The 14,357-nt window shown below is 17.4% G+C and overlaps 1 protein-coding gene across 1 annotated transcript; it reads left to right on the top strand.

The window, feature by feature from the left end:
• The first annotated feature begins 716 nt into the window (after window positions 1–716).
• LOC135142729 (rab5 GDP/GTP exchange factor-like) lies at window positions 717–14,306 on the top strand. The gene is made up of 16 exons (XM_064074476.1): window positions 717–775; window positions 894–947; window positions 995–1,111; window positions 1,184–1,256; window positions 1,641–1,683; window positions 2,396–2,454; window positions 2,512–2,596; window positions 2,843–2,918; window positions 3,165–3,277; window positions 4,013–4,107; window positions 7,170–7,333; window positions 8,068–8,144; window positions 12,000–12,069; window positions 12,204–12,274; window positions 12,553–12,688; window positions 14,148–14,306. Exons 3-16 carry the CDS (start codon window positions 1,106–1,108, stop codon window positions 14,304–14,306), a joined length of 1,227 nt encoding a protein of 408 aa, XP_063930546.1. The 5' UTR covers window positions 717–775; window positions 894–947; window positions 995–1,105.
• The last annotated feature ends 51 nt before the right edge of the window (window positions 14,307–14,357 follow it).

The following is a 14,357-nucleotide window of genomic DNA, read 5'->3' as shown; positions in this document are numbered from 1 at the left end:
TACTCTGCACTCTCTTTCAACCGGCTGTAATGCGATTCGGTGGTTGAAACTTTTCGAATTCTGGCATTGATTAAAGGAATTTGTAATAACTTAAAATATTTATTTAAGACTCGAGTTTTTATTTTATTTTGTGTGCGTAAATTTACTTCATACTTCCTGTTTATTTTTTGTTCTTCAAACTTTTATTAAAAGACAGTGTAATATTCACATTTTCATATGCAGTAATTTACTTCATACTTCTTTGTGTTTTGTTCTTTTTTACTTTTACTAACATTGTAAAATTTACAATTTCAAATTTGCACATCTTTCATTAAAAAAAAAATTAGAAAACTTCGTAAAACTCGCTACTTGTTGTGTAATTAATTTGTTATTTAATATATAATTAAAAACACATACGACTTGTCACATATATTTATAATATATTAGGCTTTATACAATAATAAAATTATTTTTATTTTTATACATTTCTGGTTATATTTATGTTTATAATATATTGAAAACTGAATTATTATTTTATTAATAGAAAAGCTACCTAAAAGAAATGCCGAACAATCTTCATACACGCGAGAATTTTAACACTTTAATATATTTTGAACAACATAATCGCTTAACACGCTCTTTAAGTTTTCCTGATATCTTTTGTTATAATTTTAAGAAAACATCAGAAAAGTTTGTTAAACAGCCGCGCAGCCGAAGTTTCGATGATATTTCAAAAATAAATACTTTCTCGTTAAAAGAAACATTTATTTACGCTTTAAGGAAAAATACTAACTTTGTAAGTAATTTAAAATATTGATCGTTACCAAAATAAGATATTTATAACCCTATTTATTAAAAAAATTAACTTTTGACCAAATTAAAGCTAACTTAATTGTATTACGCACATCTCTAAGGACAAGTTACAGGAATCTCAAGAGCATCAATCGGATTTAAATACAACTGAACGGGTACAGAAACAATAATTCTAAATGAACTTTTTATATATTTTTATTAGGAAGTTTCTGTAAAATGCTCAACTTTGGCTAAAGAAGAAGGAGCTTTACTTTGTAGTAACAAATGCGGTTTTTACGGGAATTTAGAGTGGGGAGGCTTGTGTTCTTATTGCATGGAGGTTTATAAATTTGAGCATCGACTAAACTCTATATGCATGCTTTTTTTAATAAAGTAAAGATAAATCATGCAGAAATATAAAACTGGTGGCGCCTTTACAGAAAAAGAGATTTTATCTAGAATTATTCGGGAAAAGTTTGAATCTGGTAATGCTTAATTTTTTCTTTCTGAAATTAAAATATAGCAACATAAAACAAAAATTTGGTAATTGTGGAGAATATAATTTTGTATATAATGTAATTAAAAAATTTTCTCAAGAAGTTATTACCTTTTTTTTTAATAAAAAACTATTAATCACTTCTTGTTTAATATGAAAGCCGTAGTTCTGTAGTATTTATATAGTCAGGTCTAAAGAATTCTTTGACTATTAAAATTTTCAAATACTTTTTTTTATAAACACTCAAAGTATACCAAAAAAAAGGTAGTTTTCTATGAAGTAAAGAAATTTACAAAAGCTGCTTTATTATTATTATTTTTTATCCGAATTATTTTTTTTCAAAAAATTTATCAAATATTTTTATGTTTAAAAGATGCAGGAGTTGAAAGCTCTTATAGCGAAGCGAGTAAAACACCGTATGCTTGCATATATATCATTTACTCCTTTTTAATTTTCTTATGTAAAAAAATATTTGTTTGCTACCGCGACATTTAAATTTTCACGCGCTTCTTTAATAAGCCAGTTTCTCTTTTTATCATATAAAAAGTAATTCACTTAAAATTTTTATATTATATATTTTTATTAATAAACATTGACTTTCAGTTAAAATATTTTTTTATAGTGACCATTATATTGAATATATATATATACTCTAAAACCCTTGCAAAGTACCTAACAGTTTAGTAAATTTAAATTTATAGTAGAATTCATTGAGACGGAACTTTTTTTTAAAATATTGTATTTGGCTTACATTAGCCGAGTTTAATAACTTTACTTTAGCGCTTATGTTGGGGTGTAGAAGTAGAAAAGAAGCAAAAAATGGTTTATTCACTTTTACGAAAACCATGAAAAAGGCTTATTCAAGTTTTTTATTAAACTTTATGGCAGTACTTATTACAAAACGTGGGGTCTTTTCAGAATATACAAATTCTGTACTTTAAAAAAGCTTTAAAAAAATTAATATTTACTATGAAACACAATTTTTTTAATCTGAATAATAAAATTTCAACTTAAACTTTTTTTGGTTTTACATATTTATTAATAATTTTTTAATGAGGTTTATTATAAGTTTTTTTAATATTTTTATCTTTTTTTTTGTATAACTATAACTTATTCAAAACTTTTTAGTATTTCCTGGAGCTACCAAAGTTCACTTTTTGGAAGACTCAAGTATAAATTGCAGCAAAGTTTGTTACATTTTAAGCTATTTGCTACAACTTAATAGGCATATTTTTTTACTATAGGCTCTTTTCCGCTCGATAAAAGTATTGAATTACCTATACTTCTTAAAAATTTGGGTCTCAACGATCTCCACATGCAGCTTTTAAAGTATTTTTTTAAAATTTTATTAATAATATATGCTTTTTGTTTTATCTTCAAAACTTTTTATAAAATTGGATAAAAGTTTTTTTGATTATAAAATTTCTGGAATTTATCAATTATAATTTTTAACGTAAATCTTGTAAGGACTTAAATATTTAATAATATCTTTTTCTTTGAATGGATTTTTATTTATCTCTAGTTTATTTATTATTACTTAATAAAAGAAGTCTTCATATTTTTTTTAATTTCAAGGTATATTGAAAATTTTAAAAACCAAAAAGAACTTACAAGTGAAGAAAAGAGTATCACAGTCCGCACTTTTATAAAAGTTGATACTTTCTTAAAATCTTTTTTTATTTTGTTATTAACTTATTATTTTTACTATTTATTATTAAAATTATTATTAATAACTAAATTTATGTTATTTTTATGTAAACATTATTTATTATAAGTAATGATATTTATATTACAATTTATATAAAAAAATATAATTACATTTATGATTAATAGCAAAAATTTTAAAAAAAGTTATTCTTCCAACTTTTTTTTAAGGTGTAAATAATAATAAAAATAGGATTATTCTCAACAATTTTTGGCTTCTGTTAATTGGAGGAATTTTACTCGAGAGGACGTTCATTGGGCACTTAAGAGTTTGGAACATTATTTATTCCAAGAAATTTACGAATAGTAACTTTAAAATTTTTTGTGTTATTTTTACATGAAGTACTACAAAAAAGCTTTTGTAGGTTGTAAAAGATTTTAAATTATAGATACACTTTTGCTAATTAAGTATTTAAATATTCATAATAAAAGTATACAATGATAATAATAAGTATATAATATATTTAATAATTTTAAAAGGAGAGATAGTGGTAAATATTTGTGTGGACTATTAAAAAAAATATTAATATTACGAACAAAATATTTTTTTTAAATATAAAAAATGAATAAAATAGGCGAAAAAATATGAAAGTCAACAAACTGGTGATAGAAATCAATAACAATTAATATAATAATAATTATTATTAGTTATTAAAGTAATGAAATTTTTAATTTTTTTTAATGCTCACTAAAAAGGAAATAATTTAAAATAATTTTTGAATATATAAAGGAATTAATTGGTTGCTTATTATATATGATACGTCGTGAATTTTTTTCTATTATCTTTTTGATACAGCAAAATGACTTCCCCTATATTTTGAGCTTCATGTTTTATTATATCTAAACCTTCAAACACTTTTTTATATAAATCTATAAACTTCTCAACAATTTTATTAAGGTTCATTAAAGTATGCATTTACATATTTTTTTTAGTTCTTTTCATTTTTAAAAAAAAGCTGCTCAATTTTTTCTTATAAAATTTAAAAATGCTAAACAATTGTTTAAAGTTCAATAAAATTTTAATTTATATAATTTTTTTAGCGCTTTTCAGCATTCAGAAGAAGAAAAACTTAAAAATATTTCTTTTCAGACGCAAATAAAAAAACTGCAGTGGATCTCATTAGAACTTCTTACTGGTTATTGATTGGTTTTTATTTAAAAAATTTCATTGGTTCTAAATTTCAGTAAAAAAATCAACATTTTAAAATTGTAAATTTTTATCCAGTAATTATTATATTTACGTTTCTCTATGATCTTTTTTTAAAGTGTCCAATCAAATTTTTTATTCGGTTTATTAAAATTCTTAGTACTTTCTGGCGCATATGATTAGTAGCTTTCATTTTAATGTAATTTTTATTAGACCTTGTTTGTTGGGTTGAATAAATTATCATTTAATAAAATAAAAAATTATAACAATACCTAAAAAAGCAATTATGTGCTATTTTTTAACTATACATGGCAATGACTCTAACGAAGCATTAATAACGTGGTCTAATCATTTTTTTTAGAGCAAAAATTTTATGGCTTTTACTATATGAAAAAACTCTAAAAATTTACCATGCGTATGCTTGTCATTGTAAAACATGAAGGCCTGATAGAATAATTTATTTATTATTTTAATGATTCAAAAAATTAACTATTACGGTACGTATACAACACGTGCACGAACTTAATGAATTTTCTGTTACCAGTTTTACTGAGCAAAAATTGAGTTATTTTTTTATTCCACACTATATGCCGCGACATTATTAATATAAAATTTTAAGTATAGAAAAAAATTATTATAACTTTTTGTAATCAGAAACATAACATATATTAATTTTTTTTCACAATATTTATGAGCATTTCATTATTTTTCAAACCACTTCAAATATAAACCTAATTTTTTTTAACAAAATTTATAATAAATAATTTTTTTTAGCCAAGCAAAAAAAAAATTATAGAAAAAATATTAACAATTTTTTTATTAAAAAAAAGAAAAAATTTTTTATATTTACTTTTTTTAAGCGAAAACATACAATATAATTTTTTTTCACAATATTTTTAAATTTTTTTAAAAAACAATGAAATTAAAATAATCATTTTCATTATTTTTCAAACTAAGGAAAAAAATATAAACTAATATTTTTTCAACAATACTTATAATAAATTTTTTTTTTACCGAGCAAAAAGAAAGAGTTAAATACAGAAAAAAGTATTATATAAATTTTTTTGATCAGAAACATAAAATATAAATGTTTCTTTCCCAATTTTATAACTTCTTAAAAAATAATGAAATTAAAATAATCATTTTATTATAAACAACTGAAAAAAATATAAACTAATATTTTTTTAACAAAACTTATAATTAATAACTTTTTTTAAAGCTCAGGAAAAAAAAAGGAAAAGCATTGAAAAAATATTATATAAATTTTTAAGCAGAAACATGAAGTATATAACTTTATTTTGTATACTGATTTATTTAAAAGAAAAATAGAAATGAAATAGTCATTTTTATTATTCGTTAAAAGATTGACAAAAATATAAACTATACTATTTTAAAAAATTTATAAATAAGTTTTTTTTTTCTAGCAAAAATTAATATATTTCATTAGCTTTTGGTTAAAAAAAGTATAGAAAAAATATTATGAAACTTTTTTAATCAGAAGTAATATATAATTTTTTTTCCCAATATCTTTATGATTTTAATTAAAAATTTAATAACATTAGAATAATTTTTATTATTTCTCAAAAAAATGAAAAAAAAAATAAAGTTAAATTTTTTTTTTTACAATATTTTTATTTTGTTTAAAAAAAAATAAAAAAATAATTATTTTTATTATATTTTAAACAAAAGATAAAGTATTATAATTAATTTTTTTTATAAGAAATTTATACTAAAGAAAAGTTTTTTATTAAAGCTGACTGAAGGAAAAGATATTTTATGAGACTTCCGTATTATTTTGAACAAAGTATAAAGAAAAACATCATTATTCTTATTAATCAGAAACATGAAATATATATATTGTCCCAATATTTATAGATTTATTTAAAGGGATTATAAGGGGAAGCAATTATTTTCATTATTTTTAAAACAAAAAAAAATATTATAAATTAAACTTAAATATTGTATAATTTTTTTTATTCATTAAAAAAAATTGTCTAAATTCTTTAGCAAAATTCTTTTAAAGGTGAAGTAAATAAAAAAATAATTTTAAAAGTTTCACAAATTTTTTTTATTTACAATATTTATTAAGAACAATTTTATTATTTTTTTAAACAATTAGAAAATATTATAATACAAATGTTTTATACATAAAAGTTTTGTATAAATTTTTATTCACTAAATTTTTAAATGTGCTTCATGAATTTTTTGTTTAAAAAAAATAAAAAGAAATTTTCCCCCCTTTAATTTTAATTTTATTTTACAGTAAAATAAAATAAAACAATGAATGGAAAAAAAAAATAATTTCTAACGGGATTTACAATATTTTTTATAGATTTTCATTAATTTTAACTAAACTTGTATCTTAACAAAATTTTTATGAATTATTATTTGCTTATTGTTTTCTAACAATTTTTATAATATTTTTATTATATTGATATTAAGTTATATTTAGTTTTTTTAATAAAATTAACTTTATTATATATTTATTTATTATTATTATTTTTGGATATAATATCATTTATAGTTGTTTTTTAAAAAAATTTATAATATTTTCTATACATTTTAAAAAAATATTGTTAACTAAAGATTTTTTTTTAACAATTCTTTATATTTAAAATATATGAAAATCGTAATTACAATTTTTTTTTTCAGCAAAAATTATATTATATTATTTTAAACAGAATAAGCAAACAATAATTACCAAAAAAAAATTTAAAAAATAATTTATGGTCTTTTCTAAATATTTTCCTTTTTAGTAGTTATTAAAACAGTTAAAAAAAAATTGGTCAAAACTTTTTTTAAGCAAATTTTTAATTTACACAAATTAATATTAAACTTTCTATATTAATATATTATCTTATAAAAAGTTTATATATACTTTTTGTTGAATACTTACAAGCTGTACATAACTAAATTTGTAGGCAAAATAGTATACAAAAATTTTTTAATGAATGTAAAATAGTAAAAAAGAAAATAAAATCTTTTTTTTACTATACAAAAATCTTTTTGTTAAGCATTAAAAAAAATGGTAACCAAAAAGTTTTGTTACAGACTTCAAAAATTTTCATACAAAGCAAAACTCCCGCTGGTTTGATATAGCACGTGACCAGCTTCTCCATGTGGTTGATCCGCGCGTTTGTCCCGCGCCACGTGATAAGCTCAAGAGAATTGTGGAATGCTGTCGAGCGCTGATTCATACTTTTGATAATACAGTTGTATTGTTCTTTTTTTTTTATAAAACTAATTTATTTTGAAAGCTTTTGCTTTTTTTTTGGAAGTTTACTTTTTTTATATAAAGTTTTTTTTTTTCTATTTTTTTATTAATACTTTTATGTAACAAGGTTTCTATTTATATATTTTTTATCTTAACATATATATACTTTTTTCAAATTATATTTAAATATAAAATACTATATAAACAGATTTTATTAACTATTTATCTTCTTCAAGCTAACTAAATAGTTTATAATATGTAATGATATCTAAAATATTTAATTTTTTTATTTACAAATATTTTTTGAAAAAAAAAAAAAAAAGAAAGAAAGGTAATTAGGATTTGGGTATTTTCTATCCTTTCAGAACAGCTAAAAAAGCTTCACAAAAAAATTGAAGGAAAGCACGTGGCGTGACAATACATTTTTCGCATGTATGAAAACCTCGTGCTGCTTGCGGTTTATTCTGAAGAAATTTAATGTTTTACATTATTTTCTTTTTCGTAAGCAATATTTTATTTTTTTAGTTCCATTAAATTTTTTATTTATTCCCTAAAAATTATACTTTTAAAAATCTTTTTCTTCATTTTTATATAATTTTATTAAAAAAATGCGTTATTTTTTTCTAATATAAAAAAATTAACCTTTTTTTATTTTTTTGTCTACTTTTTACTTTTTTATTTTTTTTTAAAATTTTTTTATTACTTTTATATATTTTTAATTTTTTATATCAAAAGGGAGCTGATGAGTTTTTACCGGTTTTGATTTATACGATTTTGCTATCAAACGTTCCTTCTCTGCGCGCAACTTTACAGTAACAAAATACTTTTATATTTATTTCTTCTGTATTATTTATTTTATAATAAAGTTTTTTTAAGTTTACTTTATTATTGAAAAGTTTATTTATTCTTTTTGTTTTTCTTATTTTTATTTATGATTATGAAAAATTTCTTTATTCCTGTTATTTTTTAATTTTTAATATTGTAATTTTTTTCTTATTCTAAAGTAATATCATTATACATAGTTTTTTTACTTTTTCTTTATTTTTTTTAAGTATTATTTTATCTTTATTGTATTAAGTTTTTTAATTTTTTATTTTTTTATATATATTTTTAGTATAAATTGTTTTTTTTTTTCCAACTTATATTAAATTAAAGTATTTATAATTTCTTTTTTAATATATATTTTTATCAAAACACTTGTTTTTATTTTTTTATTATCTGCTATTTCTTAAATATTTTAATTTATCATAAAAAGGTAATTATACTAATAAAATATTATTATAAAAATTTAATAAATTTTAAATTTTTAAAAGTTTTTTATTTATTTTTTTAAATTTTATTAATCTTACAAAAATTTTAAAATAATTTTTTTAAGAAAAGTTGAATTTTTTTTAATAATATTATTTTAAAACTTTTAAACCCTTAATATACCTTTTTGTTTTTCAGTTTTAAATTATTAATAAGTTTATTTTTATTTTCTTTATTTATTATATATAAATTTTTTTATTCCTACAATATTTTTAATAATTATATTTATACAAAACATTTTATTTAATAATTTTTTACATATTATATTAAAAAGTTTTTATTTATTATTATTTTAAATTTTTATATTTTTTCAAAAAAAAATTTAGAATTATATTTTTTATTCAAATTTATTCTTGAAATATTATTTATAAGATTAATAAAATTTTAACGTTTTATTTCTTAGTTTTAAATAATAAATATAAAAAATTATTATAATTTTTTTAATTTTTTTTATTTTTACAATAATTGTTTTTATTAAAAAAGTTCATATTTTAATTTATATTGAAATATTATTCATAAAACTTTTATTATTTTAATGTTTGATTTTCTTAAGGAGTTTTTTTTTTTATAAAAATTTTTTTGAAGTTATTTTTTATAAAAAAGTTATTCTTCATTTTTTTTAGATTACATATTTTTTAAGTGATATATATATATTACTTCCCTTTAAATTTCAGAACTAGAAAATTTTTTTCTATATATTCTTTTAAATATTTTAATTTTTTATAATTAAGCGTTATACCAATTAGTTTATTATTATTACTAGAAAGTTTTATAATTTTTTATTCTACAATATTTTTTATTTTATATATTTAATATTTTTATGATTATAAATTATTATTTTTGCAATTTTTTTATTTTTTTAACTAATTTTTATTATTCATTACTAAAATATTTATAAATTTTTGGTATAATATTATTTTAAAAAAGTTTATAACTATTTTTAATATTTTCGGTATAAAACTTTATTTTTTATATTTATCATTTTATATATTTTTTCTTTAAATATTATTATTAATTTATTATAAAAAACATATTATTATCATAATTTATTATTTTTGGTATTTTTATTTTTATTATTAAACTTATTTTTAATTACAAAATTGAAAACTTAATTTAGTTTATATTATTACTATTATAATATAAAAATTTCGTTTTAAATTTATTTTTTTATATATTATAAAAACCTTCTTTATATATATATTTTCTTTCATTATTTTATTCATATTATTTCTTTTCTTATATTTTTTTATTTATAAAATTTCTTTTTTTATATTTTCTTTTATTTATAAAAGTTGCTTTTTTGTATTTTTATCAATAAATTTTTTTTATTTAAATATTTTATATTTTATTTATATTTAATTTTTAAAATATTTTAAAAATGAAACTTTTTTATATATAATATTTTTATATATATTTTTTTTCATTTATAATTGGTTTCTTATTATTCTACACAATTTTAATTAATTTCACTATTAAAAAACTATTATACACCAAAAAATATTTTTAAGAACATTTTCTTATTTGCAGCAATTATTTATATTTAAAGTAAACTTTTTTAGTTTTTTGTATTTATTTTCTATTTTTATAAAATTTAATATTAATTTTAATAATATTACTTATTTTTTGTTTTTTATGAATTCCCATTAATAAACTTTTTTTAAAAAAAAAAAATTGAAAACTTTTAGTTAACTTATAACTAATTATTTAGATTTTTTTTTCTATTTTCTTTTCTTATTTTTACTCCAATTGATTTCTATTTAAATTCTATAAAGTGTAATAATCAAGTCAATATTTTATTAATATATTCTTTACTTTTAATTATTTTTTATAATTTTATTCGTTGTTTATATATTATTTAAATAACCTTTTTAATAATAATTATTTTACTATTATTTTTAGTCTTATTATTATTAAATTTAATTTTTACATATTTTTAATAATTTTTTAACTTTATTATAAATTTTTTTTTATAAATATACCAACTTTTGCTTTAAAATATCTTTTTTTTTAATATCCGGAAAAATACTTTTTTTTACTTTTTGTTATTTTATATATTTTATTTAATAATTATAAATATAAAAGTTAAATAACTTCTAATATTTTATTTACTTTGAAGTATTATCCGTTGTTACTTTTCAATCATAATTTTAGATATATCTAATAACTATTTAACTCTAAAGAAATATTATATACACATTATTTTTAGAATTAGTATTAACTTTTGCTTAATACTTTTTATTACCTTTGAAAAAATATTTTTTAGAAAAAATTAAATATTTAAACTTTTTTAACTGAAAAAAAATTTTTATTATACCAAATTTAATATTTTTTCTGATTTATATTGACTTTCGCTTCATAAATTTTTTGTTACGCCAAAAAAAATATATATTTATTTATAATTAAATTTTACTCTTTATATTTTTTTATATTAATTTTTTTTACTTTAATTACTATTATTTATAGTTATTAAATTAATTTTAAATACTTTTAATAATTTTTTAACTTGAAAAAAATTTTTTCTATATTTTTATTATTTTTAGATAAACTAAATAACTTTTAATAATAATTTATTATTTGATTATTATTTATAATTAAATTAATATCTAATAATTTTTTTACTTTTTCATTATTTTTGTATTATTTATTTAATTTTAATTATAAATTTATTTACTATTTTTATATTTATACAATATTTAATAGTTTTCATAATTATTATTGACTTTTGCTTTATAATTTTTTTTTAAATTCAAATTTATTTTTTATAAATCAAATATTTACTTAAAAATATAATTTTTTACTTTTAATAATTTATTATTATTATTTTTTATTAAATTATAATTATAAATATAAATAATTTTTTTACTTTATAAAAGTTTTATTTTCTATACTTTTTTTTATAATTATATTCACTTTTGCTATATAATATTTAAATATATACAGTAATAAAAATTTAAAAGCTAATATTTCATTTTGGATTTTATATTTTTATTAAATTTTTATTTTTCTTGAATTTTATTATAATATTTTTGATAAATTTTATAACAAAAAAGATTTATATTATTTCGCTTAATAATTTTTTTTAAAATATTCTTTATTTTTTCAAATTTTTTTAAAATTTTTGAAAAAGTTTATATAAGAAAGTTTTATATTAATTCGGTTTTTGTATTTTTAGTATTCTTTATTTTATATATATATATTTTTTAATATTTTCGATAAAATTTAATATTAAAAAGTTTAATATTTTTTTGAACATTATTTTTTAATAAATTTATTTTATATTAATATTATTATAAAAATTTATATAAAAAAAAGTTATATATGATTATTATAATAATTAATTGTAAAATCCCTTTTTTCAGGTTTATTTCTTGTTATTGCGATCCTTCACTTCTGCATTCTGGCGAAGGCGGCTATTATTTTACAAATATTGTATATTATTTTGACTTTTTTTAAATATTTGTTTAACTAAATATAATAGTTATTATTATTATTATTATTATTATTATTATTATTATTATTATTATTATTATTATTATTATTATTATTATTATTAAACTAAAAAGTGCTCCGCTGTTACTTATATTGAGCGTTTCACGTCTTCATGTTTATCTCTACCAGAAATGGAGTTTCAACGGTTCTCATTTTTTGCCTTCTTTTTTTTAAAGTTCTTGTTTTTTTATTATTTTTTTTAGTATATTATAGTAATTAATAATTTTTCTATGTAACAAACTTTAATTTAAAAAAAATTTTTTAGGGAATTTTTTTTAAGTTATTATTTCTATACATTATTTTTTAATATTTGCTAACAGCTTTTTTTTTATATAGTTCTTTATTATTATTATTATTATTATTATTATTATTACATTTAAACTTTAATTAACTTTAACTAATTGAATTTTTATAAAAACAAAGTCGTGTCCAGTTGGAAATGTGCGCTTCGCAAGCTCTTCAATTAGTTGACTTTGAGCGTAGAATAGCGGCCATTGCTGATCAAGAAGCAGACGAACTTTACAAGCGGCTTGTGGATTTGAAAAAAAAGCAAATTTTGGTGTGATACTATATATGTATATAGATCAACAAATATTTTAATGCATGCTCCATAAATAACTAAAAAGTAATAAATATTATAATTTTATTCTAAAAATACTTGAAAGATAATTTTCTATATCAGTTTTTTTAAAACTTGAACAACTATTATTAATATTAAAAAAATACTGAAAGTTTTATGCGCTACCATAAATTTTAATAGAAAAATTACCTCAAATGTGGGGTAGTTATATAAATTTTTTTAGGTATTTACACTAAATTGCTTTTAATAATTTTTTTAAAAAATGTTGAGTAGGCATTAATAACGAAAAAATTTTACTACCAATATTTAATACTCATTTTTTTATATTTGTAATAACTTTTTTTAAAACAAAATATAAATTATGCGTAACAACAATAATTTCAATTAATAATTTCTCTATCTAGTATTATTTAGATAATATTATAAATGTTGGGTAAATAATATATATATATATTATTATATTAATATTTTTAATTATTTGTTCTCGTTAAATAACAATTCTTAAGCTTAAAAAATAAAATATTTCTATGTTTTTATTTAGCCTTTTCAATGTTATTTATGAATAATACGATATATTTAATAGTTATTTTTATTTATAATTACATGAATAATATATCTTATTAATACAGTAAGAATTTTTTTTATAATATAAATATTAAATAATGATTTAAATTATTTCTAAATAAATATTATTTATGTAAAGTATGAAAATAATTATAAAAATATATAAAAGTTTATACTGTTTTATATATCTTTTTATATGTTTTATTAAGTGTCTATAATAAATAATGAAATTATGAATACCGAAAATAAGGTTACTTTTTTTTTAATTTTAGTACTTCATTATTTTTCTGGTTCTTTTATTCGCTACTTATCAATTTGTTGCAAATAATTTTATGTAAAAGACTATTTTAATGCCCGTCTATACCAGCGCTAAATTTAATAGTACCCGTTAAAATAGTGTCTATTGGTTTTATTGGACAAACCAGTTTTTTTACAACTTTTTTCTGTATTAACAAATCCTTTATTTTTTTTTTCAAGTTATATTTTTTTCTTAAAAGTTAGTGAGCAGTTTAAATAATAAAGTTTCTTAGAGGCTGTTGGTTTTTCACTATTTTTTTTGAGCAACAAAAAAAAACTACAAAAGTAAAAGTTTTTTAAGTGAATTTCGAAGTAAATTTTTTCATTAATAATTATTATTGATAAGTGATGCTCATTATATATTATTCTTTTTTTATATATTGTAATTCATTAATTTTTATTTTATTTTTTAGTGTCTATTTATTTATATATATTATTAATCTTCATTATTTTTAATTTTTTATTATATCTTTTTGTTAATTATTATATATAATATTTATTATTTCTTTTTATTTTTAATAAATGTTTCAATTTTCGTTATATTCTATTCCCTTTTTTTATTATCTATTATTATTAGCTGACCAATCATATTCGTTATATGGAAAAAGATATGCATGAAACGTTTGAAAAGTATTATCCGTACCGATACAGCGATTCACTTATTGAAAAAGAAAATTTTTATTCTTTTGAAGAGCTATTAACTTTGATTCCTAAAAAAGTTGATGGTTTTCATTGAACACTGTTTGCTACCAATAAGAACGGTGCAAAATGTTTTTTTTAAGCAAAC

This window comes from Zophobas morio, unplaced genomic scaffold (genome assembly GCF_036711695.1).
Source record: "Zophobas morio isolate AGI-343-1 ecotype UQ-CSIRO unplaced genomic scaffold, CSIRO_AGI_Zmor_V1 ptg000052l, whole genome shotgun sequence".
In the NCBI taxonomy this organism is placed as follows: domain Eukaryota; kingdom Metazoa; phylum Arthropoda; class Insecta; order Coleoptera; family Tenebrionidae; genus Zophobas; species Zophobas morio.
Note: the sequence above shows the minus strand (reverse complement) of the source record. Positions and strands in the feature narration are given on the sequence as shown.

Bases quoted from the DNA above. Each gene is read 5' to 3' on its own strand.
- LOC135142729 (XM_064074476.1), top strand. The intron at 2,919-3,164 runs GTTGATACTTTC...TAATAAAAATAG, and splicing joins CAGTCCGCACTTTTATAAAA to GATTATTCTCAACAATTTTT. The intron at 12,275-12,552 runs GTTCTCATTTTT...ATAAAAACAAAG, and splicing joins CCAGAAATGGAGTTTCAACG to TCGTGTCCAGTTGGAAATGT.